Consider the following 27,108-nt stretch of genomic DNA (forward strand, 5'->3'; position numbering starts at 1 on the left):
GAGACTGTCACACTATAAGGAGATCATCCAGGTACAGGATGATTATGATGTCCATCTCCTTATTTGCGCCATTAGTTTTGTGAAGATTCTCGGTGCCTGAGACACCCCAAAGGGAAGCGCTCTGAACTCTAGATGAAGGACTGAATCTTTTGTCTGCACTGCAACCCTGAGAAACTTCTGGGAAGAGGGATGTATGGGTATGTGATAATAGGCGCTCTTTATATCTATTGACGCCATAATGCAATTGGGGAACAGATGAAGGATTGTTGATGCTACCGATTCCATACGGAACTTAGGATAGCACGGCACGAGCTCGGGTTTTTTCAGATTTGTTATTGTCCGATAGGACCCGTTTGGTTTGGGGACCAGAAAAAGTGTTGAATACAATACTTCCCACTTTCTCCTGCCGGCACCAAGATTAAGACCGCTTTGCCCCTTCGGTCTTTTATTTCCCTTAATAAAGCTGCCTGTTTCGGGGAACGCTGTGGTAAAGCGGTCATGTTTACTCTCCTTGGTGAGGACTTATTTGCTGTAAAAATAAAGCGAGGCGACCCCCCACCTGAGGCCTGGCGTCAATGCGGAGATGTGTTTTCAAGACCGAGGTTTGGACTTAAAACAACAGACCTTGATTTATTTCTTCTCCAACCCAAGCTTTTCCTTTGATCCCTAGCCTCCTCCTTTTTCTCTCTAAATTGAAACGGCTTTCTTTGTTTGGAAAAAGATGGTACTGGAAACGCTTTTTTCTTGTCAGAGACTTTGACCCATATATCATCCAGTGCGGGACCAGATAGAAAAATACCCTGACAAGGAAGGACACCCAATTTGGATTTTGATGCAATGTCCCCTTTCCACGCCTTTAACAATAGGAATCTTTTGGCAGAATTGGACAAGCCGCTGCTCTGGCTGACAGTCTTAACGAGTCAGCCGATGTGTCTGAAATAAAATTAACTGCCTTCAGCATAGTAGGGATTGCTTCCAGCAGTTGTTCTCTCAGGGATTTACTAGCTATATGCGATTCTAACTCCCCCAACCAAACCTTAAGTGACCTAGCCACGAATGTCTTAGCATCATTAGGTTTAAAGGAAAAAGTGGATGCCTCCCAATTTTTTCTAAGATAGGTGTCAGCTCTTTTATCCATTAGGTCTTTAAGAGAACCCAAATCCTCAAATCGGGAGGGACGATTTTTTTATCGACTTGCCACAGGGGCATCCACCCGCGGTACATCTTGCCATGCCACTATTTACTGATCAGGTAAAAAATAAATAAAACAAAAATACAATTTTTTATTTTTTTTTTAAATCAGGCTTGTTCCCCAATTTCTTAACACAGTCCTGTATGTGAAACACTCTCGCTTTCCTTGGTCTCAGAATTTTAACCCCTTCACGCAACATCACGTACATGTACGTGGGTGAATGTGGTGCCTCACCGCATCCCCACGTGCATGTACGTGATCGGCTTTCACTGTCAGCGCAGGGAGCGAAGCGCTGAAGCTTCAGTGAAGCCGGCGTGCTGGGGTTGCTAGGCAACCAGAGAAGCCGGCAGGAGCTGTATTGGAGCTCTGACCCGCCCGCGATCGCTGTGATTGGTCCATTACTGCAGAGGGACCAATCACAGCGCATCGGGGCAGGTAAGGGGGGGTTAGGGGGGAACTATGTGCTTCTCCTTCTCTGATCGCCCCAATTCCTGTCAGGGAAGCGATCAGAGAAGGAGAAAGTGTGAAAATATTCCCCACCTATGACGAGTATACTCGTCATGGAGCACTGCTACTTAGCGCGCCATGATGAGTATACACGTCATGGCATAAACTGTCACCATGTCTGCAGACATGGTGACAGCGCTGAGATCCCGGCTGTCACACACAGCCAGGCACCTTGGGTCAATGCCGAGGGGGGTCCTGTGACCCCCCCCATGTCGGCGATCGCTGCAAACCGCAGGTCAATTCAGACCTGCGGTTTGTAGCGCTTTCTGCAGTTTCTGATCCCCGCGGTCCCTGACCGCGGGGATCAGAAACTTTAGTATGTCTAAAATAAAGATGTTTCACCCCCCCTGCACCCCTGAATGATGATATGTGGGCGGGTGGTGCAGGGGGGGTGTCGCAGGCGGTGGGGAGGTGCGGTAAGGTGCAGGAGGCGGGCGGTGCGGCAGGCGGGATCGCGATCCCCCGCCCGCCTCCCCTTCAATGATCGTTGGTGTACAGTGGGTATACCAGGGTGCCAGCACATTGCTGGCACCCTGGTATAAACGGCTGACATCTGCGATGCGATGTCAGCCGTTTAACCCTTTCCATACAGCGGTCCGTACGGACCGGTGTATGGAAAAGGTTAACAGCGCAGGGAGCTCCCTCCCTCTCCCATCGGGGGGCTGCTGTGCCTTTGCAGCCCCCCGATGGGAGAGGGAGAGAGCCCCCAGAGAGCCCCCCTCAGCCCTGTACTTACCCTTCCCCGTCTGCGCAGTTCTGACCAGTACTGAGCAGACGGGGAAGGTTCCCATGGCAACAGGACGCCTCTCAGGCATCCTGCTGTCCATGGTGCTGAACAGATCTATGCTAAAAGGCATAGATCTGTTCAGACAAGTGTAAAATACAGTACAGAACAATATATATTGTTCTGTATTATACAGACATCAGACCCACTACATCTTCAAGAACCAAGTGGGTCTGGGTCAAAAAAAAAGTGAAAAAAAGTGAAAAAAGTAAAGTTTCAAAAAAACACATTTATCACTGAATAAAAATTAAAAAAAATAAAATAATACACTACACATATTAGGTATCGCCGCGTCCGTTACGACCTGATCTATAAAACGGTCATGTTACTTTCCCCGCACGGTGAACGCCATAAAAATAAAAAAATAAAAACTATGAGGAAATTGAAATTTTGCCCACCTTACTTCCCAAAAAAGGGAATAAAAGTGATCAAAAAAGTCGCATGTACGCCAAAAAAGTACCAATCAAACCGTCACCTCATCCCGCAAAAAATGAGCCCTTACATGAGACAATGGCCCAAAAAATAAAAAAAACTATGGGTCTCAGACTATGGAGATACTAAAACATGATTTTTTTTTTTGTTTCAAAAATATTATTGTGTAAAACCCTGATAAATTATAAAAAAGGTAGACATATTAGGTATTGCCATGTCCGTAAGAACCTGATCTATAAAAATACCACATGACCTAACCCCTCAGGTGAACACTGTAAAAAAAATTAAATAAAAACGGTGTCAAAAAAGCTATTTTTTTGTTACCTTACATCACAAAAAGTGTAATAGCAAGCGATCAAAAAGTCATGTGCACCCCAAAATAGTACCAATCTAACCGTCATCTCATCCCGCAAAAATGATACCCAACCTGAGACAATCGCCAAAAAACTGAAAAAACTATGGCTCTCAGACTATGGAGACACTAAAACATGTTTTTTTTTGTGTCAAAAATGATATTATTGTGTAAAACCTAAATAAATAAAAAAGTATACATATTAGGTATCGTCACTTCCGTAAGAACCTGCTCTATAAAAATAGCACATGATCTAACCTGTCAGATGAACTTTGTAAATAAAAAATAAAAACAGTGCCAAAACAGCTATTTTTTGGCAAATTTTCCATTTTAATTCATTTTTTCCCATAACAAAGCAAGGGTTAACAGCCAAACAAAACTCAATATTTATTGCCCTGATTCTTTAGTTTATAGAAACGCCCCATATGTGGTCGTAAACTGCTGTATGGCCACACGGCAGGGCGCAGAAGGAAAGGAACACCATATGGTTTCTGGAAGGCAGATTTTGCTGGATTGTTTTTAGACACCATGTCCCATTTGAAGCCCCCCCGATGCACCCCTAGAGTATTAACTCCAAAAAATGACCCCATTTTGGAAACTACACCCCTCAAGGTATTCAAAACTGATTTTACAAACTTTGTTAACCCTTTAAGTGTTCCACAAGAGTTCATGGCAAATGGAGATGAAATTTCTGAATTTCTATTTTTTGTTACTTTGCCTCACAAAAAAGTGTAATATAGAGCAACCAAAAATCATATGTACCCTAAAATAGTACCAACAAAACTGCCACCTTATCCCGTAGTTTCCAAAATGGGGCCACTTTTTTGGAGTTTCTAACCTAGGGGTGCATCAGGGGGGCTTCAAATGGGACATGGTGTCTAAAAACAATCCAGCAAAATCTGCCTTCCAGAAACCATATGGTGTTCCTTTCCTTCTGCGCCCTGCCGTGTGCCCGTACAGCAGTTTACGACCACATATGGGGTGTTTCTGTAAACTACAGAATCAGGGCCATAAATAAAGAGTTTTGTTTGGCTGTTAACCCTTGCTTTGTTACTGGAAAAAAAATATTAAAATGGAAAATCTGCCGAAAAAGTGAAATTTTTAAATTTAATCTCTATTTTCCATTTATTCTTGTGGAACACCTAAAGGGTTAACAACGTTTGTAAAATCAGTTTTGAATACCTTGAGGGGTGTAGTTTCTTAGATGGCGTCACTTTTATGGAGTTTCTACTCTAGGGGTGCATCAGGGGGCTTCAAATGGGACATGGTGTAAAAAAAAAAAAAAGAGTCCAGCAAAATTAGCCCTCCAGAAACCAAACGGCGCACCTTTCACTCTACGCCCCGCTGTGTGGCCATACAGTAGTTTACGGCCACATATTGGGTGTTTCTGTAAACGGCAGAGTCAGGGCAATAAAGATACAGTCTTGTTTGGCTGTTAACCCTTGCTTTGTTAGTGGAAAAAAAATGGGTTAAAATTGAAAATTAGGCAAAAAAATGAAATTCTCAAATTTCATCTCCATTTGCCAATAACTCTTGTGCAACACCTAAAGGGTTAACAATGTATGCAAAATCAGTTTTGAATACCTTGAGGGGTGTAGGTTTCTTAGATGGGGTCATTTTTGGGTGGTTTCTATTATGTAAGCCTCGCAAAGTGACTTCAGACCTGAACTGGTCCCTAAAAATTGAGTTTTTGTAAATTTCGGAAAAATTTCAAGATTTGCTTCTAAACTTCTAAGCCTTATAACATCCCCAAAAAATAAAATATCATTCCCAAAATAATTCAAGCATGAAGTAGACATATGGGGAATGTAAAGTCATCACAATTTTTTGGGGTATTACTATGTATTACAGAAGTAGAGAAACTGAAACTTTGAAATTTGCTAATTTTTCCAAATTTTTGGTAAATTAGGTATTTTTTTGTGCAAAAAAAATAATTTTTTGGACTTCATTTTACCAGTGTCATGAAGTACAATATGTGACGAAAAAACAATCTCAGAACGGCCTGGATAAGTCAAAGCGTTTTAAAGGTTTTAGCACTTAAAAAGGGACACTGGTCAGATTTCCAAAAAATGGCCTGGTGCTTAAGGTGAAAATGAGCCCGGTCCTGAAGGGGTTAAACATTAAATCCTCTTTCGACCTGGATTATTTTTAGTCTTCCATTTCCATAGTAGACCTTACTGCTCTTAATAAAAAGGTCTGTATCCTCTACTTGAAATAATGGCCTTCCGGCAAGGTCCTCAGAGGTAGAATCAGAATTTTCTATTAAGCTTTCTTCCTCCCAATCGGACTCAGTATGATACTACAACCTGAACTTTCCTCTGTCTAGAGGAGCTAGGAAGTGATTTATAAGCTGTTCTACCGAATAATGGACTTCCATTTTGACCAGGTTTTGAATGTTCTGGAAGAGAGATGGAGATTCTTCCACTACCACTCTTCCAAACATGCTTGACAACAGTCTTTGGGCTAAGATGGGCTTAGCTTCTTTTTGCAAATGCCACGCTCTCTGCCTTTTGTCTTGTGGGTGACCTTCCTTGGGGCTCCTTAACCAGCATTAACACATAGCCCACAGTCAACAACAAGAAACAATCTCCTAACCAGGAGATAGTGGGGTACAACCCCTCTTACCCCGCAGGAGTACCATGCCAGATTCGGAGTGCTGCGGTCCATCCCCCTCTTCCTGCATCATCAGTGGAATTACAGGGGGACTCTGGAAGGGCAGTGGTCACCGTACAGCAACCTGCCACACTGCTGCTGCTCCCTTCCATGATGGCCGGCCAGCACCACCTGCCTAGTTTCTGGCTCCTCCCCTTCCCTGCACCAGCGTGGAACGCACGCGTCACATCCTGCGCGCCAACTCACCGCACACCGGAAACAGGTCCTGCTAGTACACGCCGCTCCGACGTGCAGGGAGAGGACAGATTCCCCTCCCCCCTGGAACATCGCCCAGCTGCAGGCAGAAGGGACATGAGGAAGCCAACAGGAATCCCCCCCATGGCACCGAAAGGAGACAACCCGGGCTTCACAGCGGCTCCTAGTGGAGTCTTACGCCGTCAGGTACCCTCCACTAGGTATATAATTCAACCCTAGAGGTCCTGCAGAAAATTTGATCTGGGAAAGATCCATACACCTGTCCTATGGACAGGAAACAGGAAGAAACTGAGGAGTGGAGAGAGAGGAGGATCCTTTTAAAGATCTGGGAAGTTCCCGCTTTCTGTCCGGAAGGGGGAGGATCTCTCACAGGTGCCGTCATGGGGCGTAATGGAAAACTAGGTATTAGAGTGTCAATCAGCAGGTGGTCAGGGAGAGCAGGGATTTATGAATGACCATGACTCTTCTCAGGTGGCCGTGACTATTTTCCAGGCCCAGTCTACAATGATTGTGATGTTGGTTCTCGGCAACCACTTACTTTTAACTAATAAATGACAGACCTCTGAAATCAACTCGCCTGTCTCTGCTTTATTCTGCAGTTAGTATGGGCAGCATAAAGTTGATGACAGGTTCCCTTTAATGTAAAACAAACTTAGAACACAAGACGAGTGTCGTTACCTGGTCAGCTGCCGTTTCTTGATTTGTGACAGAGTTTCCCTTTAGTCGTTTCTCCATTTCTTCAATCTGCCTCTCCAGCTCTTGTCTGCGGAGAGCACTGGCCTGGAGATCTTCTGAAAAAGAGAGAACACAGATTTAGTTTTCGAGCTGCCTTGTGCATGGCGAGACAAAACAGTCACAGTACAGCTCTTAAGCATCTCCAAGAGTCCCACAAAAGATGGAATGGAGTGTCAGTGCTCATGCTCGACTTCCCATCCATTCATCTGATCCTAGCCCTGATCCTGCAGCTGGGGAAGAGCATGGGGACACAGAATCCCTGTTCTGGCTATGGAAGGAGGAACGAGAACCACAGCAGTTGGAACCCCAATTGTGACAGACCCCCAGTACTCAGGAAGAGTATGTCCGCCTCTGTATTCTTCCTTCCTCAGGAGATATTGCAAACCGCTGATCTGTAGCTCCCAGTTTCCCCAGTCACTGGTCGGGACTCAGTGTAGGTGAAACAAATTCTGCTTTATTGAACAACTGCACAGACTTATATACAGAAAGCAAACAGATGAGACTGAAATCCCATAACATCCCCTTTCCCCTCCCCCGACAGTCTGTCTGCCCCCACACTACAGGGGTCCACCTGCTAAAATAGCTCCAGACAGCCCTAGCAGGAGCCTGCCCAAAATGTCATTGTCCTGAGCTCTTACAGAGTATGATGGGAGAGAACGAAGGGGGGGGGTGCGGACATTCTTTTGAAACAAGTTAAACATAACATAATTACACATATCCAACACCAGTACACATTTAACTTGGGGGAGCTATGTGACGACATGGTCATCAGTTTGAGTTAAAGGATGGCAAACCCGGTGAGACCCTCTACGGGTCAACTTGGGGGATGTCTATGAGGTACAGTCATCCTCTTCAGTTCCGTTTGCCATGACCCTGGTTTTCCAGAGCCTGTGTTGAATTGGGAAATTGGATGGCTGCAGGGCCAAGCTCCACCACAACATCCATCCCTGGGCCCCAGACACCCGGTTCAACCAAAGGGGGGGGGGGGGGGGGGTCTAAAATTCCTAGTCGCTAGGAAGGAGGCTGGCCATCGTGACATTTCTTCCCCCCCTCCCCAAAAGGTAGACTAACCAGGTACCTGACCTCCTGTCGGTCGGTGCCTAAGTTAGTCAAGTAGCCCACCCATAAACAAACAATGGTCCTGTTGAACTCTGGGGCCTGGCTCTGTTCTGTATGTCCCCAGCTGTTGAGTGGGCGTCTGCTAGTCCTTGCTGCATTGTTGCTCTCTAGCTTGGAGCTGTGGGTACTTGGTGGGCAGAGGCCAACTGCTCTCTGCCCAGATGCCAGCTTTTCCACTGGGATGGGGTCACTGGGTATTGCCGTCTCCATCTGCCGCTGGGGAGAGAGGTCGGCTACCTCTTCTCCCAGGGTCTCCACCTGCCGCTGGGGAGGGAGGTAGTCTGGCTCCTCTTCCTGAAACCCCAGGGCTGTAACAGTTGCTGGGCAGAGGCTTGTGGCACTCTGCCCTGTTGTCAGCGCCTCATCTGGGGACTCCGTGAGCTTTACAACCTCTACAGAAAAGTCAATTAAATCCAGTCTCTGGGTATGTGGATTCCACAGGGTCTGAGACACTCTGCTGGACGTGTCCTAGCAGCTCCTTGTATGCCTTTCCCAGTAGCCATTCTTGTTTTACCACGTACTCCAAATCAGCTCTCAGCTCTGAAACTCTCTCCAAACCAAGCCAGTCTTCCCGGTAAGCAAAAAGGTCCTCCAGTGCAGAGATCCCCTCATCCCCAACCTTAAACATATCCACCAGGGTGTCCCACAACAGTCCAGGGTCATCAAAGTTGTATCCCGGCAGGGCACAATACCATTCATCCAGCTTTACCTCTTGCTGAACCAATTTGTGCAAATCAGCCACCCAATGCTCCTGAGGCTGCTCTCCCAGGATACCCATTCGCAGGGCCATCTGATCCTGGACCCTTTGTTCTGAAAATGGATGAAACCGGCCCCGGTGTGCCTTGGCAATATTCCATAGAGCTGTTCGCGCCATCTGCCTGAGGGTGAAGTAGTCTTCCATAGACAGACCCTTTTCTCCCTTTGGACAGATGATCCCCAACAATTCGGAGTACTCCACTGCCAGGGTCATGGCTACTTGAGTCAGTTCTCCTCAGCCGGCTGAGAAATAAATCCTGGTGGTGGTTTGAATGTCCCCTCAGGCAAGGAAGAGCATCCCACCGCTTGCCACCAATGTGACGGACCCCCAGTACTCAGGAAGAGTATGTCCACTCTGTGTAATAATATTACAGGCTATAGCTACTAGAAAGGGGTCGTTGATCCAGGGAGTTATTCTGATTCCCTGATTGGAGTCGGAAAGGAATTTTTTATTCCCCTAAAGTGATGAAAATTGGCTTCTACCTCACAGGTTGTTTTTTGCCTTCCTCTGGATCAACTTGCAGGATGACAGGCCGAACTGGATGGACAAATGTCTTTTTTCGGCCTTATGTACTAGGTTACTATGTATTGCAAACAGCTGATCCGTAGCTCCCAGTTTCCCCAGTCACTGGACGGGACTCAGTGTAGGTTAAACAAATTCTGCTTTATTGAACAACTGCACAGACTTATATACAGAAAGCAAACAGATGAGACTGTAATCCCATCACCTCCCCCTTCCACTCCCCAGACAGTCTGCCCCACCTGCTAAAATAGCTCCAGACAGTCCTAGCAGGAGCCTGGCCAAAAATTAGATTTTTTGTACTCACTGTAAAATCCTTTTCTCGCAGTAGGCATTCGGGGACACAGCACCATGGGTATATGTCCAACTACCACTAGGAGGAGACACTAGACATAAAAAATGTTGGCTCCTCCCCGTTGGGCTATACCCTCTCCACAGGCACTAGGCTAATCAGTTTGTACCAAAAGCAGGAGAGAAGAAAAGCAAGGAACCAATAACTCCCGTACCAGGAAGATCAAGAGACCAGCCCGGAGAAGCGGAAGTAAAAAACATAGGGTGGGATCTGTGTCCCCCAATGCCTACTACAAGAAAAGGATTTTACGGCGAGTACAAAAAATCAAATTTTCTCGTGCATGGCATTGGGGGACACAGCACCATGGGACAGCCCAAAGCAGTCCCCGAGGGTGGGAAAAGGACAGCCATGTCACCGGTTGGGCATACAGGTGCAGGAGAACCATGTGACCCAACAGGAGAAATGCACGGAATAGGCAAGAAGCCTCATAACAAGGGAGAAACCCCAGGGAAGCAACAGCGAAGACTGCCAGCACCCCAGGACAAAAGCCTGGGAGAAGGTCCCAAATGCAAGAAGAAGGCAAAAGGGAAACACCAAGCTCATCCAAAGGCTGGAGAGAAAGTAGGACAGCATTGCGTATTGGAGCTACCCAACATTTTAATTGACTCAGGCAAAAGCACAAACACCCTGCGGCCAACCCCTGACAGGCCTGGGGAACAAGGAAACATGGAATCACTGAAGACCAAACGAGTGAGGGAAGCCAAGGCAAGGCTCACATGAGAAGGGAGCAGGTCCCCCCTCAGCGCAAAAAAGGTGAAGATAAGCGCCCTATTGAAAGGAGAAAACCCCAAAGACGCTAAGGGAAACCGCCAAACCTTGGAAAGGGAGGGGGTCGTAAGTAAATGCCAGGAAAAGAGAAAAGATAAGACCGGCATCACAAAATCAGGAGACGAGGAACGAGCCCCTGAAAACAAAAGATCGCTGAGAAGCGCAAGACCGGAGAAACTTTGGCCAAACAAAGTATCAGGGAAAAAAGGGGACCAGATGCAGTCCCAGGAAATCTCAGCAGGGACACACTGGAGTGAGGGAAGCCATAAAAAGGCTCACATATGAAGGGAGCAGGTCTCCCCTCACCACAAAGCAGGTGATGAAGTTAAGCGCCCTATTGAAAGGTGAAAACCCCAAAGGCGCTAAGGGAAACTAAGGGAAACCGCCAACCCTTGGAAAGGGAGGGGGTAGTAAGTAAAGGCCAGGAAAAAAGATAAGACCTGCATCCCAAAACCCAAATGAAGTATCAAGGAGATGCAGGCCCAGGAAATCTCAGTAGGGACACACTGGACTGAGAGACATGGGAGGAGAAGGGGAGTACTCCCAACAATCTAAGGAGGAAGGTTCTACAAACAGGAGGAAGACCCTCCCAAAGGAAACCATAAGGTGGAAATGCAAACCGTAGCACTAAACCACTCAACACCAGGTACTTGACGTGGGAGGATGGGAAGATAGACCCAAATCCCGAGAGGTCCACAAGGCTATTGAAACCCACAAGGGGAACAATCAACCCAGGTCCCCCCCCAAACAACGATTATCATACAGAATCTGCGTGGTCACATGAACGGGGACAGGGACTCCAGAAAGGAGTACCCGGTATGGGCTCACAAGGAACCAGGAACTGAACCACCAGAGGACAACAAAAGCCAGAATATCTAAGAAAAAATTATAAGAACCACCATATGGGAAGGAATTGGTCATGGACAACTAGCCATTCTAAGAATAGTGGCTAGCAATCTGCATACATTGTCCCGGGGAGGGAAAGTACAGCGGCTTGGGATGTACCACTAAATCAACAGACACATAAGGAATGGCGAAGTCGCTATGAAGAAACTGGGAGTGACTACACGAAATGTAGGAACCAGCTGCGACCAACACACAGAAGACTCCCAGGGGGAGAGAGTACCAGACAGGCGCAGACAATAGCAAGGTCCAAGGGAACTGCCCTCTGTCATATAGTACAACTGAACCCAGAATGATTCCGTATGGTGGAGGACATCCAGTGATGGCCGAAAACTGCTGCAGCGGCCGGTGCTCACCAAGCTACGTACCCCAACAAGGAAAAAGATCCAGTGGAGATCACTGTACTCCACCAGGAGTGGTCCGCCCTGTAACAGAAAACAACGCGGGTAATCCTTTATAATATGGGGTAACGCGGAGTGCAGCATACCGTAATACCTTATAGAGATGGCAAGAGCAACCCTAGCACAAAAGCCAACAACCACCTGGCCATGGTGTAGGGAGCGTGGTTGTATGTGGACCACCCACCAGATCAGCCATATACTGGGTACACCAGAAGTAGCAGTAGACCGACAAGGTGGAGGTTGGGCTGGCCCACCCCTGCCAGATATGGTTACCATGCACATGCTGAACCAGGAAGGCCTGTTGTGGACAGTGCCTTGAGAAAGTACAAGAAGACCATATGATTGAAGAAAAAAAATAATAATAAAAAAGTAGCAGGATGACCTGCACAAAAAAAGCAGGTCAGGTCTGCCTCCTATGGACACTAGAACAAGACTGATTAGCCTAGTGCCTGTGGAGAGGGTATAGCCCAACGGGGAGGAGCCAACACTTTTTATGTCTAGTGTCGCCTCCTAGTGGTAGTTGGACATATACCCATGGTGCTGTGTCCCCCAATGCCATGCACGAGAAATGTCACTGTCCTGAGCTCTTACAGAGTACAATGGGAGATAACTAACGAAGGAAGGGGGGGGGGGGGGGGGCTGACAGTCTTTTGAAACAAGTTACACAACATAATTACACATCTCCAACACCAGTACACATTTAACTCAAACTGATGACCATGTCGTCACATAGCTCCCCCAAGTTAAAGGACGGCAGATCCGGTGAGAGCCTCTACGGGTCCACTTGGGGGTGTCCATGAGGTTACAATCACCCTCTTCAGTTCCATTTGCCGAGATAGTCCATGGTTATTGGCCTTGGGTTTCCAGAGCCTGTGTTAAATTGGGAAATTGGATGGCTGTAGGGCCAGGCTCCACCGCAACATCCATCCCTGGGCCCCGGACACCTGGTTCAACCAAACAAGGAGGGGGGGTCTCCAAATTCCTAGGTCCGTAGTCGCTAGGAAGGAGACTGGCCATCAGCTCCCTCCAGGAGCCCAGGTCACGGTGGGTTCCGTGACACCTATGATACCTAGTGGAAAGGGGACAGCTTATAATTACCAGAATACCCTTTTAATGACTACCTCACATTCTAGTCAGCACCGTTTCAAATTCCCATTATGATCACAGGGAGGAGCATCATACGACACAACGCATCCCCTTATTTCCATAACCCAGCACTGTAAGAGGACAAACCTTCTCTCTTCTTCCGGATCTTTACCATGTACATTTCTGCCCGGATCTCCTCTAAAGAGAACTCCTCCATACCAGCATAGACTTTGTTTTTGCAGTACATGACCATCTCCTCTTTGCCTTCTGAATTGCTCTGCAGCCGCTGTAGGGGATCCTCTTCCTTACCAGGCTTACGAGAGCTCAAGACGCTGCTGACTGAAGGATTAATTTTGCAAGGGGTTCTAAAGAAGAAAAAAGTAATAGGAATACATTTAGTATTATGAATAGTTTAACACAACCCCGGTAAATAGAGAGGGGGCGAGACACAGTTACTGATGCCCCCTACTAGCCCAAAGCTGTCCCACTCTGGATATGTTTGGGGGCATTTTCTACATCTCTAATGCAGCAACTTCTGCAGAACAAATGTGAAGTCACCCACAGCTTTGCCCAGCTGACCCCTCCTCAGTCAGTGAATGCCAAGTAGTTATTTTATACCGCTGTGCTCAGTTTCTCTATAGAATTGCAGGGAAAAAATAAAAAAATAACATTTACAATAAAACCATAACTTGATAAAAATTTGGGTTACAGGTGTGGAAAGTTTGAAAATTATCTCCTACGCACAGGATAAGGAAGCACTAGCTGATCGGTGAGGGATCACACTGCTGAAACCCCCAGCAATCTAGAGAAGAGGGGTCTCGTGTCTCCCATCCTGATGGGGCGGTGGGTCAGGCATGCGTCATGCTGCTCCACTAATTGTCTACGGGACTGCTGGAGATAGCCGGGTGCAGCGCTGGGCTATTTCAGGCTGTCCCATACAGAATAAACTGAACGGTAGAGCGCCATCAGTACAGGGACATGGGACCCTAGTTCTCGGATTGATTGGGGGTCCTAGCAGTCGGGCCCCCATGATCAGTTAGTTATCCCCAATCCTATGAATAGGAGATAACGTAAACTCCTTCAAGAGATAAAAGGTCACTCGATCACTACTTCAGACTCAACTTAGACAACCACTTCCGAAGAAGAAAAGCAGTTTGTAGTTGACGGCCAGAGTCGCATGGGTGTCTACAATGAAGGGCACATAAATCCCAACATATTCAGAAAAATAATTGGTTTTCAAGCACGTTTAGTGCCCTGCTTCACTTGGATTCTCAACCTAACATCTGTGCGTTTGCACTAACTTTGGGCAGCCTCAGTTGACCCGCTTACGAAAGTTCTTGCTGAACTGCAGCAGCCATTGCACCATAATAGTCTTGATATTATCATAATTTCAACGAAAGGCAAAAAAGTCTCCAAGTCGTAACGTTGGTTGAAGGATTCTTACACTGTCTGTTGCTCGGCCATTTCATCCACGTACGGAGTGAAGCTGGGGAAGCTCGGAGAGGGCTCGCTGCTGGGGGTCTGATGACTGCTTCGGGATGGCTGAAAAGAAAAGAAATTCACAAAAAAAAGGAGAATTAAAAATGAAAACCACTGCAGGGACATTTACCGCGTATGGAGAGGTTATCCACAGCCAACCAACCTACCTTCCCAGAGTTCCAGGGTCTGGCTTTTTGTTCATTTTCTTTTGCTCGTGCTGTTGGTAACGCTGGCCAGGGTTGAGCAGTTACTGAGGGCATGTCCGGCAACACAGCAGCTCCTGAATTCTCATTGAATACAGCAAAACGAGAGCGGCTTGGAATCTGCTGTGGAGGAGCACTCGGAGCACTTAAACCTTGGTTGCGAGCTAGAAAAAGAAAAAAAAACAAAAAACATACATTTCTACTAATGTTCACAATAATATGGGGAGTGATCGGAGTACTACGTTAAAATATAAAAAAAAACTCTAGAACTTACATTTAACTGCATCTCCCACTCTGTTTATCGGAGCCCTCACTTTATTCTTTCCTTTGGTTTTTAAATCGACCAGTGAACTGCGCTGTGGTTCGGCAACTTCAGAATCCTCTTCGTCAGCCCCTTCGCTGATTCTCTGCAATACTTGCCGTGAGACTCGTGCTTGGAATTGTCTGCAAATATATAGTAGATTAATGGATGCTGCAGGACAAGGATGCAGATGGACTGACCTTCTGAACTTGGGGTAAGTGGATCATCAAGAGAACATGCATTTCCTTCCCCCTATGTATTATTCCCGTTTCACATCAGCCATCCAGGAGATAGTCAGTTAGCCACGGCTCGTATGAGTGGAACTTGGGGTATTAAAGTGATCTAAAATGGTCCAGAAGTCCTCCCAAATGACCGTGCGACCCTCTTTCCGTAGGCGTCGCTGGGCCCCCCCAAACTTCAGGCTTTACAGAGCCTCTCAGGCTTCCTCAGCTATTCTCCCTCCAAGTCTTACACAGAGGGTTGTTTTATCCCTCCTTGATTACAGCAGCAGGCCTCACCTGCGATCACCTCCGGCAAAAGACAATACATGTAGTGGAACGGTGTGGACTGGCAGATCCCACTACCAAACCTATCCCCCAGTCCACATTAAATCCAGCCCAGAACATCTAGACAAAACGGTCTCAGCAAACTACACTTTGCTGAAACAACTGCAGCTTTCTGGGTTTCAGTTATCTCACCCAGCTGAGGTATCTGGGTGGGATATGCACACCTCCCAGCACTTATACTGTACACATCACTACAATACCTAAATAACAAAAAATATAAACATTATGGGTATCACCGCGACTAAAAACGCCCGTACTATTAAAATATTTAAAAAAAGGGTTGAAATGGCCAATTTTTTCCTTGCTTCTCGTACCCCAAAAAAATCTAAATCAAAAAGTCGCACACACTCCAAAATAGTATCAATAAAAAACTACAGATAATTCCGCAAAAAATGAGCCCCCACACAGCTTAGTAGCTAGAACTATAAAAAAAAATAAAAAAAATACGGGGGTCATAATATGGCGATGTAAAAAAACAAAACCTGTAAAACAGTGGAGGAATTGTGTTTTTTTCCCCACAATTCCACCCAATTTGGAATTTTTTTTTTACTGCTTCCCACTACATTTTGTGCCATAATTAATGATGGCATTAGAAAGTACAACTTGACCCACAAAAAATAAGCCCTCGTACAGCTATGTGAACGGAAATATATAAAAAAAAAGTTATGGCTCAAGGAAGATAGGGAAGAAAAATGAAACCGCAAAAACGAAAAAAAAAAAAAAACTCTGGTATCCGAAGGGTTAAAATGCATTGCCTTCGTGGAGGCAAAGGAAGTCGCGCAGGACTTCGGTGAATGAATTCAGTATTCATTTCTGTGTCTTTAAAAAAAAAATCTAATTTTGGAAACCAAAGTCAGGTTTGGTACTGAGGTACCATTCGACGAATCAAATTAAGTTCTATATATGAGAATGGGCGGGGGGGGGGGGTGATATCGCAGCACTGTGCATGGTTTCCTACTGCGTGTGAACATGACCTACGGGTAGATCAATCCGCTCAGGTCTGGAATTTCTTACTTGTGATGAATCTCGAGCTTCTCTAGAGGCTCAGCTCTGCACTGGATGCCATCTTGGAATATGGAGTCTGCTTTCTTGTAATTGCCCCTGGCTTCATACTCTTCCGCCCACGTGATGTAGAGTGGCGCATGTAGAATGCCAATCCCTTGGCTGTGCAGATAGCTGTACAGGTCTACCGGCTCTGTGCAGAAATGTGCCTAGGACACCAAGAAAGCATGTAAGGGGCAAAAAACGTATGCCATATCTTCACATTTATATAGAGTAACTACTACCCCCATCACGTCACTTCTAAACGTATAAAGGTAAAATGCATCAAACATCAGCATAACAGTTCTGACCACAAGACAAGTCCTCCAAATGCTGACGCTTCGGAAAGTAAAATTAGTGAACTTACAAATTTGAGGCAAATGTTGAGATAGCGCAGATCCCCATAATACTGCTGCTCCTGGTGGAATATCTTGACCGCCCTCTCAAGCAGTGGAGACAGGTTGCTCTCTTTACCGCCCTGCGGAAACGCTTGCTCTGCCCACTTTATATACCTACACGATAGGAAAAGTTCACTTTTTGACATTCAGAAAGCCAGTAAAGAACCACCAATTGTGACACGCCTGTTAAAGAGGTTGTGCCACCAAATATCATATTTATAAGGGCTTGTAATTATAAAAGTGCTGCAAAAGAGACAGCACCCAGGTAGGAACCGATTATACTTTCAGCTGCCAGAGGGGGAAGGAGACTGATTCTGTCTACAGCCTGTCTCCAGGAGCAGAGATCTGCAGCTGCACCAAGTGGGAACGAAAAAAAAAAATGAAAATACATAGCGCCTCTGGCTGAACAGAGGTGAGATCCAGAAAAGCCTTGCTGGCAAGACATTAAGGGGGTCATTTATGAAGCTGAAATACTCCTATATTAGGCGTATTTCCGGCGCAACGGTTAGTTGTGAGGCAATCTGCGACTTTTCCCTGCTCACGCCAGGTCTAAAAAAGTGCGAGTGGCATGGGCAGGGAAGGGGATGGGCCAAGCAGGCCCATAATTATTTACCATAGACACCAAAGCTGTCAGAAGCGGTGGTGGATCTGCCGAAGGTACGAATAGGCCGTGCCTCTTCATAACTCCAGCGGATCCACCGCCAGGAATAGAGGTTTATCAAGACCGGTCTCAATAAATGAACCCCTAAATTCTTTGCAGCAAAAATTGACCCTCTGTCCTATAGCCATCATTGTCCTTCAGGATCGCCCTACCGTTGTTGTAGTCACCAAATCCACCCTTCCTTTCTCCCTGATCCCCAATCTGCTCCTTGTCCTGATTACAAAGTGGTCACTCAAGTTACAATATTAATTGGTTCCAGGACAACCATTGTATGTTGAGTAATCGGTTCCAAAGCCCTAAAATGTCATCCAAGATAAGATAAACTGAAGATTTAAAGAAAAATAAGCAGATAACTAAGACAGATCAAACAAGTCCTTACATAGAACAGTCAGGAAGAGCTGCTAACTAGTAACTAATCCAGCGATTATACCAGAGAAGTGACCTTGATTGGTTGGATCTGAGTCTGAGACATTGTATGTGGAGTCTGGTTTCATCTTATGATGGGTCAGGGAAGACAATTGGAATGGAATGGAAGGAGCTCGGCACTTACGAGCTCCGTCACTATACAAATGGCGGAGTTATGACACAGGAGCTAATCAAGAACTGTTGACCGGCGCAGTTATGGGTGTCGGACCCCCACTGACCAGATATTGATGGTCTATCCCTGAAGATAGGCCGTCAGCAATAAAATCCAGGAATAAACCTGTAAGGACATGACTGGTGGGGAGGTGAAGGGTACATACCGGTCCCATACATCCAGAGGATCATCTCCAGTGTAGAATCGAAGCTCCAATTCAAAGGCCCTTAAAAAAGACAGAACGATAAATGAAGGAAGGAGGAATCCGATACTGGTTAAATATCGGAGCTTCAATTGTCTAAAATAATCACGATTCTGGTATCGATATAGATACAGAACATGGAAGTCTATTCACCACTGATATATATAGCATTTACAGCAGCAGCAAAGCGAGTGAGGTTTTCCCAAAATCTCATCCACACGCTGCGGAAAACCATCTGCATGGAAGTTGGAATCCCACTCTATACAGTAATGGGTCAGGTCCATGACCAGGATATACGGAGGCTGCTGAATCACTCACTGCTTCTGCTGGATGGTGTGATGGTTGGCGCTGTCTTGCTGGGAGAGGACCTCCTGCAGAGTGGACATGGCCCGGCCTTGGCGAAGAGGTTGAACGTTTTCCTTACTGAGCTCCCACTCGTCCCCTGCCTGTGCCATCCTGACCGGCTGCTGCACAACAGACAAAGGGGGAAAGATCATGCACTGTGGTGAAAGGAGGAGAACAACACCGCTATCCCGGCAGCTATAAATGGGCCCCGTCATCACCAATCAAACCCCCCTTTTGTCTCTACTATGAGGCACAAGACTCGATAATTCAGTCCAATCCCTCTAACTGCCGCAGTCGCTACTGACCGCGACGAACAGGGTGTTAAAAGTCACGCGTTCAGCCCTCTGCACTGCGGCGTCCAAGCACCATTTGCCGATATGTATTCAGTCTACTGGCTGTAATGATTCATACCCCCTGATGAAGCGAGGAGCAAACCCCGTTGGATCCACATTACCATTATTTAGTAAGTCCCGGCCCGGTCGGTATTCTTTCATTTTAATTATCAATAGGTTATATATAGGGATGAGCGAATCGACTTCGGATGAAACATCCGAAGTCGATTTGCATAAAACTTTGTTAGAATACTGTACGGAGCGAGCGCGCCGTATTAGAATGTATTGGCTCCGATGAGCCGAAGTTATTGCTTCACAAAGCCTCGCGAGTCTTCACGTAATAACTTCATAAATTGATTTCTACTGTAAAAAAAATTACTTTTCAGCCTCAGGCCTCATACACTCGACTGTAAGGCTGGGTTCACACCTGAGCGTTTTACAGCGCGTACGAACGCGCTGTAAAACGCCCTACGCCCCAAGAAGTACAGGAGCTTCTTTGGGGCGTATTGTGGCCGTTTTTCATTGGATTAATCACACAGACGCGCGTACTACGCGCGTTTCCAAAATACAAAAACACCCCAAAATACGCCTCAAAAACAGCGCTTATCGAATACGCTCAGGTGTGAACCCAGCCTAAGCGTTTTACGGACCGCACATGGCCGGCGCTATATAGAAAATGCCTATTCTTGTCTGCGGACAAGACTAAGACACGCTCTATATTTTTGCAGGGCCGCAGAACGGAACATCGGATGCGGACTGCACATGGTTGTCTTGAAATCATGCGGATCCAGAATTGCGGTCGTGTGAATGGACCCTTAGGCCCTATTGACACAACCGTATTTTTGCTCCGCATCCGATTCGCATTTTTTTTGCAGATCGGATGCAGACCCATTCATTTCAATGGATCCGCCAAAAATGTGGGGGTTTTTTTGGGGGAAAAGAATAGGCATTGTTATAACGGGCCCGCCAAAAAAAAAACGGATGCAACATACGCACACTTACTATTTTTCTAGATTTATCGTTAAATCCCAGCATAGAATCTAATCATGTTATCACGGCATAGGACATTATTATATGTGATGCAGGTCATTGTGGGGTTAAATTCTATTATTGTACAAATATACACTTTTTTTTTTGTTATAAAATAATATTTTAAATATCTGGTCTCTATATTGTAGAAGTAAGGATCTGTAGGCGTTCAGGACTGTGGCCCATGCCTATCCCAGAGGCAGAGTGGGAAACAGGTTTATATACATACCGCAGCTCTGTAGAACTACAAGTTCCAGCGCCCCCTGCAGGAGGGAAGCCTCAGGAAGGACCCCGGCCTGAAACGCGGCACCGGCCCCTTGTATAATAAGCCACTCGCTGGCCGCTCCGTTTATTCCCGCAGCTCAGGGAGTCTCCGCCGCACACGGCACATTCAAACTCGGACAGCTGCCCTCTGATTGGCTCCCTCCGAGGAGCTGTCACGTGACGCGCCGACGTCGTCGTCGTCGTCGTCGTCTTCTTCTTCTTCACGCCTGCTTTGGGTTGATTCGCTGAAGCACACCACGTGATCCTAACGGAAGCAGAAAAGGAGTCTGGGAGATGTAGTTTTCCGTTCTTAGTCAGGGGTGTGGCTTACTTTGATATATATTTTTTTTTCCTCGTTAGGCTTTATCCTGTCAGTCTTCCTGTAGGAATAAGCTCAAACAGAAGTGTCAGCCGAGCTGGTGGAGGAATTTGATGTTTTTTTTAAATTTTATTTTATTTTAACCCCTTCAAGACCCCAGGGATTTTCTGTTTTTGCCTTTAAAATTTTTAACTCCCGAAGCCGTTTATTTTTTTCCCTTCACATAGACGTGTGAGAGATTTCTAATGGCGCCATTTAATATTGCATAAAACGGTGTTCCCTATGTAGCACTGACCCCCGGTATCAGTATCGTTACGGCGATACCATTTTTATATAGTTTTTGTTGTGTTTTATTACTTTAAAAAAAAATTACAACTTTGCAAAAAATTTTCTTTTTTTGCCATTCTTTAAAAAAAAATTAAGCAACAAAAATGGCAATTCAGCCATTTTTTTTTTTTTTTTCGGTTATGTATTTTTAATAGTTTGGGCATTTTGGGCGTTGCAAATGATCTTTTTTTATTTTTATTCTGGGGAGAGGGGGATTAGAATGTATGATTTTTAAAAATATATTTTTAGGTTCAAGGAAGTTTATTAAAGATATTAACCTAATTAGATAAGCAAAATAGCCCCCCCCCCCCCCCCCCCCCGCCCGCGCAGGGGGCACAAGTGGTCCGAGTCTTATGTTGTACAGGCAGGTAATCTGCCCTCAAAGAGCCAAATGAGAGGAGATGTGGGACCCAGCGGGTCTAAGCTCACATATAGTGGTCCATCCTATCATCATGAATGGTAGCAATCTTCTCATGGGTTGCCATTTTATCCATTCTAGTCTTAACAACTGAGATATCCCAGGAAGGAGACTGCAAAGCGCACAGAGCACCATCGCTGAATGGAGTAGAAGGTCAAGAGGGATCTGCAGGAATACGATCCACATTCCATAAAAGGGATGCCCAGCACCGAGGGGCCACCAGATGGTCCCAGCTTGGAACCCCAGACTACACATTAAATAAAAGAAAAATGGGCAATCCTGGCTGCCCTATGATACTTAATAAGATTAGGGACTGAAAGACCCCTGTGCAAGAACATTACCTGAAGCTTCATTTTGGGGTGCTTACCCCGCCCAGATAAAGCGAGAGATGTCCCCGTGGAGATTGTGTAGTTCAACCACAGGGAACGACACGGGTAAAGGATACGTGGCAGTGCCATCATTCTGACTGCATGAATCCTACCGATGAAGGATAACAGTGGGGTTTCCCAGTTCTTAAGATCTCCTCTAATAGAGCCCCAAAGAGTTTGTAGAAGGGGGTTCAGGGACAGGCCCAGGTAGGACATCAAGGTCGGGCACGTCACATAGCCAACATTCTGCTCCAATAAGCGAACAGTACGTGGGTGGGCATTACAATACATTGTTTCGGACTTAGTCGCATTGATCACTAATCCCATCGCCATTAAGAAGTCCTCCAGAAATGATTTTTTAAAAACTTTTTTTTCTTCCACAATCATATTAAGTCCCGTTAGGGAACTTGAACATGTGATTGTTAAATCGCTTCTCCCATAGACTACAATAAATTAACATTGCAGTCTATGGGATATTTAAAAAGATCCTATGTAGCCTTGGATCCTTCAGAACAAGGGAACGAACGGCTTCCCTGATCTTAGTGCGAGGGAGCCATTCAGGGCCCCCGGGAACACAGCGCTCCAAGAGAAAAATTCCTCATAGTTGACTACAGCCTCTGAGTGGTTAAATGTCTAATCAGAGTCATCGCCGATCACAGACTTTAGCCTCGGGTGTCTGCTGTTTGAAACAGCAGAAACCCAGTGGCTATGGCGCCCACTCAGCTTCATGTTTAAAGACCTGACTTCTGGCATATATGTACGGTGGAGGTCAGGAAGGATTTAGTTGCGCGAATTTTTTTGCCTTTCCTGGAAGTTGATTAAAATAAATTCGACAGCCAGAGTGCGGATAATTTTTGATTCACCCTTGTAAGAAATGATCCTATCTCCAGATGTGCTCTCTGTGCCGCTGGTCTGGTCCTCCTACCGCTGGCTTGTTTACATGACCGCTACATCCAATCACTGTCTTCGGCATTAGACTCCTGAGGACAGTGATTGGCTGCAGCGGGATAGGCACAGTTTATAAACAAGCAGCGGTAGGAGGACCGGGCCAGCACCACAGGGAATGGCTCTGGAGCAAAGGGTGTTCTTGCTATCGGAGGGCTTGTCCCACCTGGTTGAGACGGGACTAAGGGCTAACCTCAGGTGGCCAGGCTTATGGAAACTGCCGAGCTGGCCAGGGCTCTCCTACTTCCATTGCACAAGTAATGTAGCACCACAAGCATGGAAACAGCAGGTCACCGGCCCGCTCGGCAGTTTCAATACGCCCAACCACCTATGGCCGGTGCTTAAATCCATCTCACCATGGAAACAGCTAGATTGGACAACCCCTTTAACTTTTAGGGTAGGACTACACAGCGACTTTGTCCATGAGATACTGTCCAAGACTGGGAACCCCTTTTTGTATCGGCAGGCCTGGTGCAGTGATTAAAAAAAAACGAACCGCCTGTCACTAGTGGTTGGTAGTAGAGCAGGGGTGATGTTGTGGGATCAAGTGTATAATTGGGTGTCATTAGTATAGAGACACCTACTTGTGAAGCTACAACTCCCAGCGTGCTCCATTCACGTTCTGAGAACAGCTGAGACAGTGTGCATGCTGGGAGTTGTAGTTTTACAAGAGCTGGAGTGGCGGAGGTCCCTTATCCTGTATGTAGCTTTATCTTTACCGATTCTTGGATTCTGACCTGGTTGTCGGGCCACAGACAGTGACACTAATACCTTTCCTAATTGGACATTTGTCTACTTAATTGTGCATTGTGTCCCTGCATCATCGGTCTGGTGTATTTCTCTTCGCTATGCATGGATGCCCATCAGGTGGCGAAACTCTAGAGAGTGATGTCTCTGTCCCTTTCATTTATTAATGCCAACTGGTCATAGGAGACAGTGCTAATTACAGGCACTGTCAGCTAATCCTGCCATGGAGAAGCTGTTGACATGGTTGACTGCCAAGTGCCAAAAAGGTTTTTTATATCTATAGTCGAGTCTTAAAGTGACACTGCCACAAACTCCTGGCTCCATCCTCCGCCGAAATTAGCAAATGCTGGTTGCAGAGTCAATCAGAACCCTTCTAAACCCTTAGAGATGGGTTAATTGATTTGTCTCATCAACAAGAGTTCTTCATCTGCGAGGGTCTGTCCCTGCTACTGAAGATGCGACCCCTGTCGATTGATTGACAGGGCCGGACATCTCGCCCTGCCTTGATAGTCTTGCACCTGCGCCACTACTCCAAGTAGCAGCGCAAGCGCAGAAGTTCTTCTTCCGATACCAGAGCAGTGACTGTGCATGTGCCGCTACACTTAAACTTCTGGGTGGTGCCGCATGAACAGTCACTGCTCTGGAAGGATTAAGTCGCTCATCTTTACTCCTATGGCTTTGGGGCCTTTTCATTGTCTCTCCAGGTGGATTGCCATGTTTGATGCTGTATTTTCCACTGCTGATTGCAAACAGAACAGTACAAATAATCTTGTAGATAGACTGTAGTTTAAAGGGGTTCTCCAAGCTACAAATATTGAGGGCCTATCCTGAAGATTGAGCAACTGTCAACCTGATGAAGGGGGTTGTCTTTCCCTGAAACGCATTGTTTTTACTGCACTGAATAAACAAGATCCACCTTATCAGGTCATGTTCCTCTGGTTTTTGTGCCAAGGTGTCCAGCAGACTGACGCATCTTTTATGACTCTGGTGGTGTCTTTCTTCCTCTAGTTGCCTCTACAGTTTGGCTGCTATGGGTACCGTTAGTTTAGTTTTCTGATAGCACTGAATTTTCAGGTGGGTGCTCCATGTATGAGGTGTGTGACGTTCCACTGACATTGAGCGCTGGGGATAGCCAACCTGACAGTTCACTGCTTTCGGGCCCTACCACCTCACAAATGGTGTCAACATAGCATCTTCCATCCTGCAGCCATAAAATTCAAAAAAATATTCTGACTTTTCTTGGCATGGCTACTCTTTCTAGTGTCTTATTGATCAGGTAACTTGGATATTATTTTCTTCTTTTAAGTGATTGCTTCCAGGTGAGTTTCCAGTCCAACCCTCAATTCATGTGGCCCACAAAGCATCTATTAAGCCTCTGGCATATTACCTGTTCAGTTCATGGTTGGTACTTAGTGTACCAAAGTGAATATATACCGTATATACAATACATAAAAAAGAGAGCACTCTGAAGCACTACCTTTTGGAGGCTGATGACCCATGCGAGTCAAGAGATGTTAGTAAATGACACGAGGGGACAGGCAGAAGTGTGGTCAGGCGGCTGTCACCGCCAGATCTCTGAGAAGTTCTGACAGACGTTCTTCAGTACCTCCTGCATGATGTTCTTTTGTTTTGTTTTTGTTTTGACATCTCTTCTCCCTCTCCCAGCTGTCATCTATTAGTAGTGATTGCCTCCCTTTATATCCCCTCCCATATTGCCTCACTTTGCGGTTTATACTACTTCCTGGATTGTGCTCACTGCTAGAAGTTGCTACTGCTGGTTTCTCAGATAAGTCTATCCCTTTATTTGTGTTTTCCTGTTGGCTTGATTCTAGGTGACCCTGACTCCCTCCGTATTAAGTGCAGGGAGCCGGTGGTCGTGTCCCCTCACTATTATAGGGTTTTCAGGTGTCACTCAGTCGAGGTACGTGGACATGCAACTTTCTATCATTGAGATTTTTGCATGGGCTGAGCAGTCAGGGAGAGCTTTAGGGCTTTAATAGGGCTCACCCTTTTGTTCCTTAGTTTGGGATCAAGTCAGTCGGATCTTTATTTGTTACTTCTTGTTTTCTGCAACACCATCCGTGACAGCGGCTCGCCGAGGTCAAGAGCTTGGTAAAGTAGGCAATAGTGTGGACAAAACAGAATTAGTACAGTAATCAAGCAATGGTCATGGCAAGGGTCAATACGGTTTTCAGGGAGAGGTCAGGTCACATGAGGTCAAAATGCACAGTGACTGAATACTTTCGCAGGAACTAGGCAAGCTTGGAACCTTGTTGGTTAGCCATCTAACCACAGAGGAAGGTGCCATAGATACCCCGGAAAACACTGTCTTTGAGTGGGGACAGATCAATATGAGTGTGTGTTGGCCCTATAAAACAAGCAAGACCAGGAGGAAGGAGGAGGTCATGAGGGGCACTGAGCGCAGCGGGGAGGGTGAGTCCTCCGGCAGCTGTGACCACTGGGATAGGAGAGATGTTGATGGACATAAACCACCTGCATGTACAACACAAGCACTTAGAAATGAGAAATCATTATCAGAAAAATTGAGGAGAGGACACTCCAGTGGCCCCAATGCTTCGTTTTTATCATCTAAATAGCTTCACACTGAAGAAGTTTGTATTTCTATATTTACCATTAAGCATTTTTTATGTCCACCATGTACCTCCTTCACATGATCTCTCAAGCTAGGACTTATTTCCCTGTCACAGGGGCCAATAGTCTATTCCAATATAATAAAAGTCACAGGGTCAAACAGTAATAGACAAAAAATCTGAACGTCCAATAAGTGGCTAAGATACAGGGCATACAATCGTTCCTGCCAGACGGAACACCATGGAAGGAATAAATCAGCAAAGAGGTGGCGATGCATTGGTCATACCATTAGTCACCAAACCGAAAGGCATTATCAGATGAAACAAAATCTAAAGCTTGACAAACATAATTGATGTAGGAAAAATTGTTTCCAATACTTCAATGCTATTAATATGATGAATCTATGTATACAAAGTGACCATGTAAATTTTGGCCAGTCTGTAGGACTTGCACCATCTCATGCTTATTAAATTATGCAACAAGCACCTTGAAGCCAGATTGTGGGACGGGGGTTCAGTAAACCACTGCATGGGGCATTAGAAATTTTTTAGATAACATTTATAACTTGACTCCATTCCCAAGGAGAGAACATAACTTTTGTTTTATAGACTAGCAGTGGTATATTTTATCTACAGTGCTGCCCATAATCATTCATACCCCAGGCAAATTTTGACTTAAAGTTACTTTTATTCAACCAGCAAGTAATTTTTTGACGGGAAATGACATCGGTGTCTCCCAAAAGATAATAAGACGATGTACAAGAGGCATTATTGTGGGGGGAAAAAAATAAATCTCAGCTTTTATTTACATTTGAGCAAAAAGTGTCCAGTTGGCGTAAAAAAGGAGAAGCCTTCAACCCAAAGAACACCATCCGCACTGTCAAACATGGTGGTGGGAACCTAATGCTTTGGGGGTGTTTTTCAGCCAATGGACCAGGGAACCTAATCCCAGTAAACGGCACCATGAAAAAAGAGCAAAACATGAGGATTCTCAACGAGAACATCAGGCAGTCTGCAGAGAAACTTGGCCTTGGGCACGAGTGGACATTTCAGCATGACAATGACCCAAAACACACAGCAAAAGTGGTAAAGAAATGGTTAGCAGACAACAACATTAATGTTTTGGAGTGGCCCAGCCAGAGTCCAGACTTGAATCCAATTGAGAATCTGTGGAGGGAGCTAAAGATCAGGGTGATGGCAAGAAGACCCTCCAACCTGAA

At 45.9% G+C, this 27,108-nt stretch overlaps 1 protein-coding gene across 4 annotated transcripts in view; it reads right to left on the minus strand.

Annotated features, from left to right (window-relative positions):
• The window catches only part of BUB1B (BUB1 mitotic checkpoint serine/threonine kinase B), a 32,074-nt gene extending 11,678 nt beyond the window's left edge, over nt 1-20,396 (minus strand). The window contains exons 1-10 of one of the 4 annotated variants that reach the window (XM_040411585.1): nt 20,139-20,396; nt 18,522-18,667; nt 18,168-18,227; nt 16,733-16,877; nt 16,339-16,535; nt 14,732-14,901; nt 14,422-14,621; nt 14,220-14,317; nt 12,923-13,140; nt 6,814-6,926 (exon numbers count right to left, since the gene is read on the minus strand). In XM_040411585.1, the coding sequence (XP_040267519.1) occupies nt 6,814-6,926; nt 12,923-13,140; nt 14,220-14,317; nt 14,422-14,621; nt 14,732-14,901; nt 16,339-16,535; nt 16,733-16,877; nt 18,168-18,227; nt 18,522-18,658 (1,338 nt within the window). In that variant the 5' untranslated portion in view covers nt 18,659-18,667; nt 20,139-20,396. Of the gene's footprint in view, nt 1-6,813; nt 6,927-12,922; nt 13,141-14,219; nt 14,318-14,421; nt 14,622-14,731; nt 14,902-16,338; nt 16,536-16,732; nt 16,878-18,167; nt 18,228-18,521; nt 18,671-20,138 lie in introns of all 4 variants that reach the window. The other 3 variants (XM_040411586.1, XM_040411584.1, XM_040411587.1) reach the window with 3 other exon arrangements.
• Between the last annotated feature and the right edge of the window lie 6,712 nt (nt 20,397-27,108).

Source organism: Bufo bufo, chromosome 11, assembly GCF_905171765.1.
Source record: "Bufo bufo chromosome 11, aBufBuf1.1, whole genome shotgun sequence".
In the NCBI taxonomy this organism is placed as follows: Eukaryota; Metazoa; Chordata; class Amphibia; order Anura; family Bufonidae; genus Bufo; species Bufo bufo.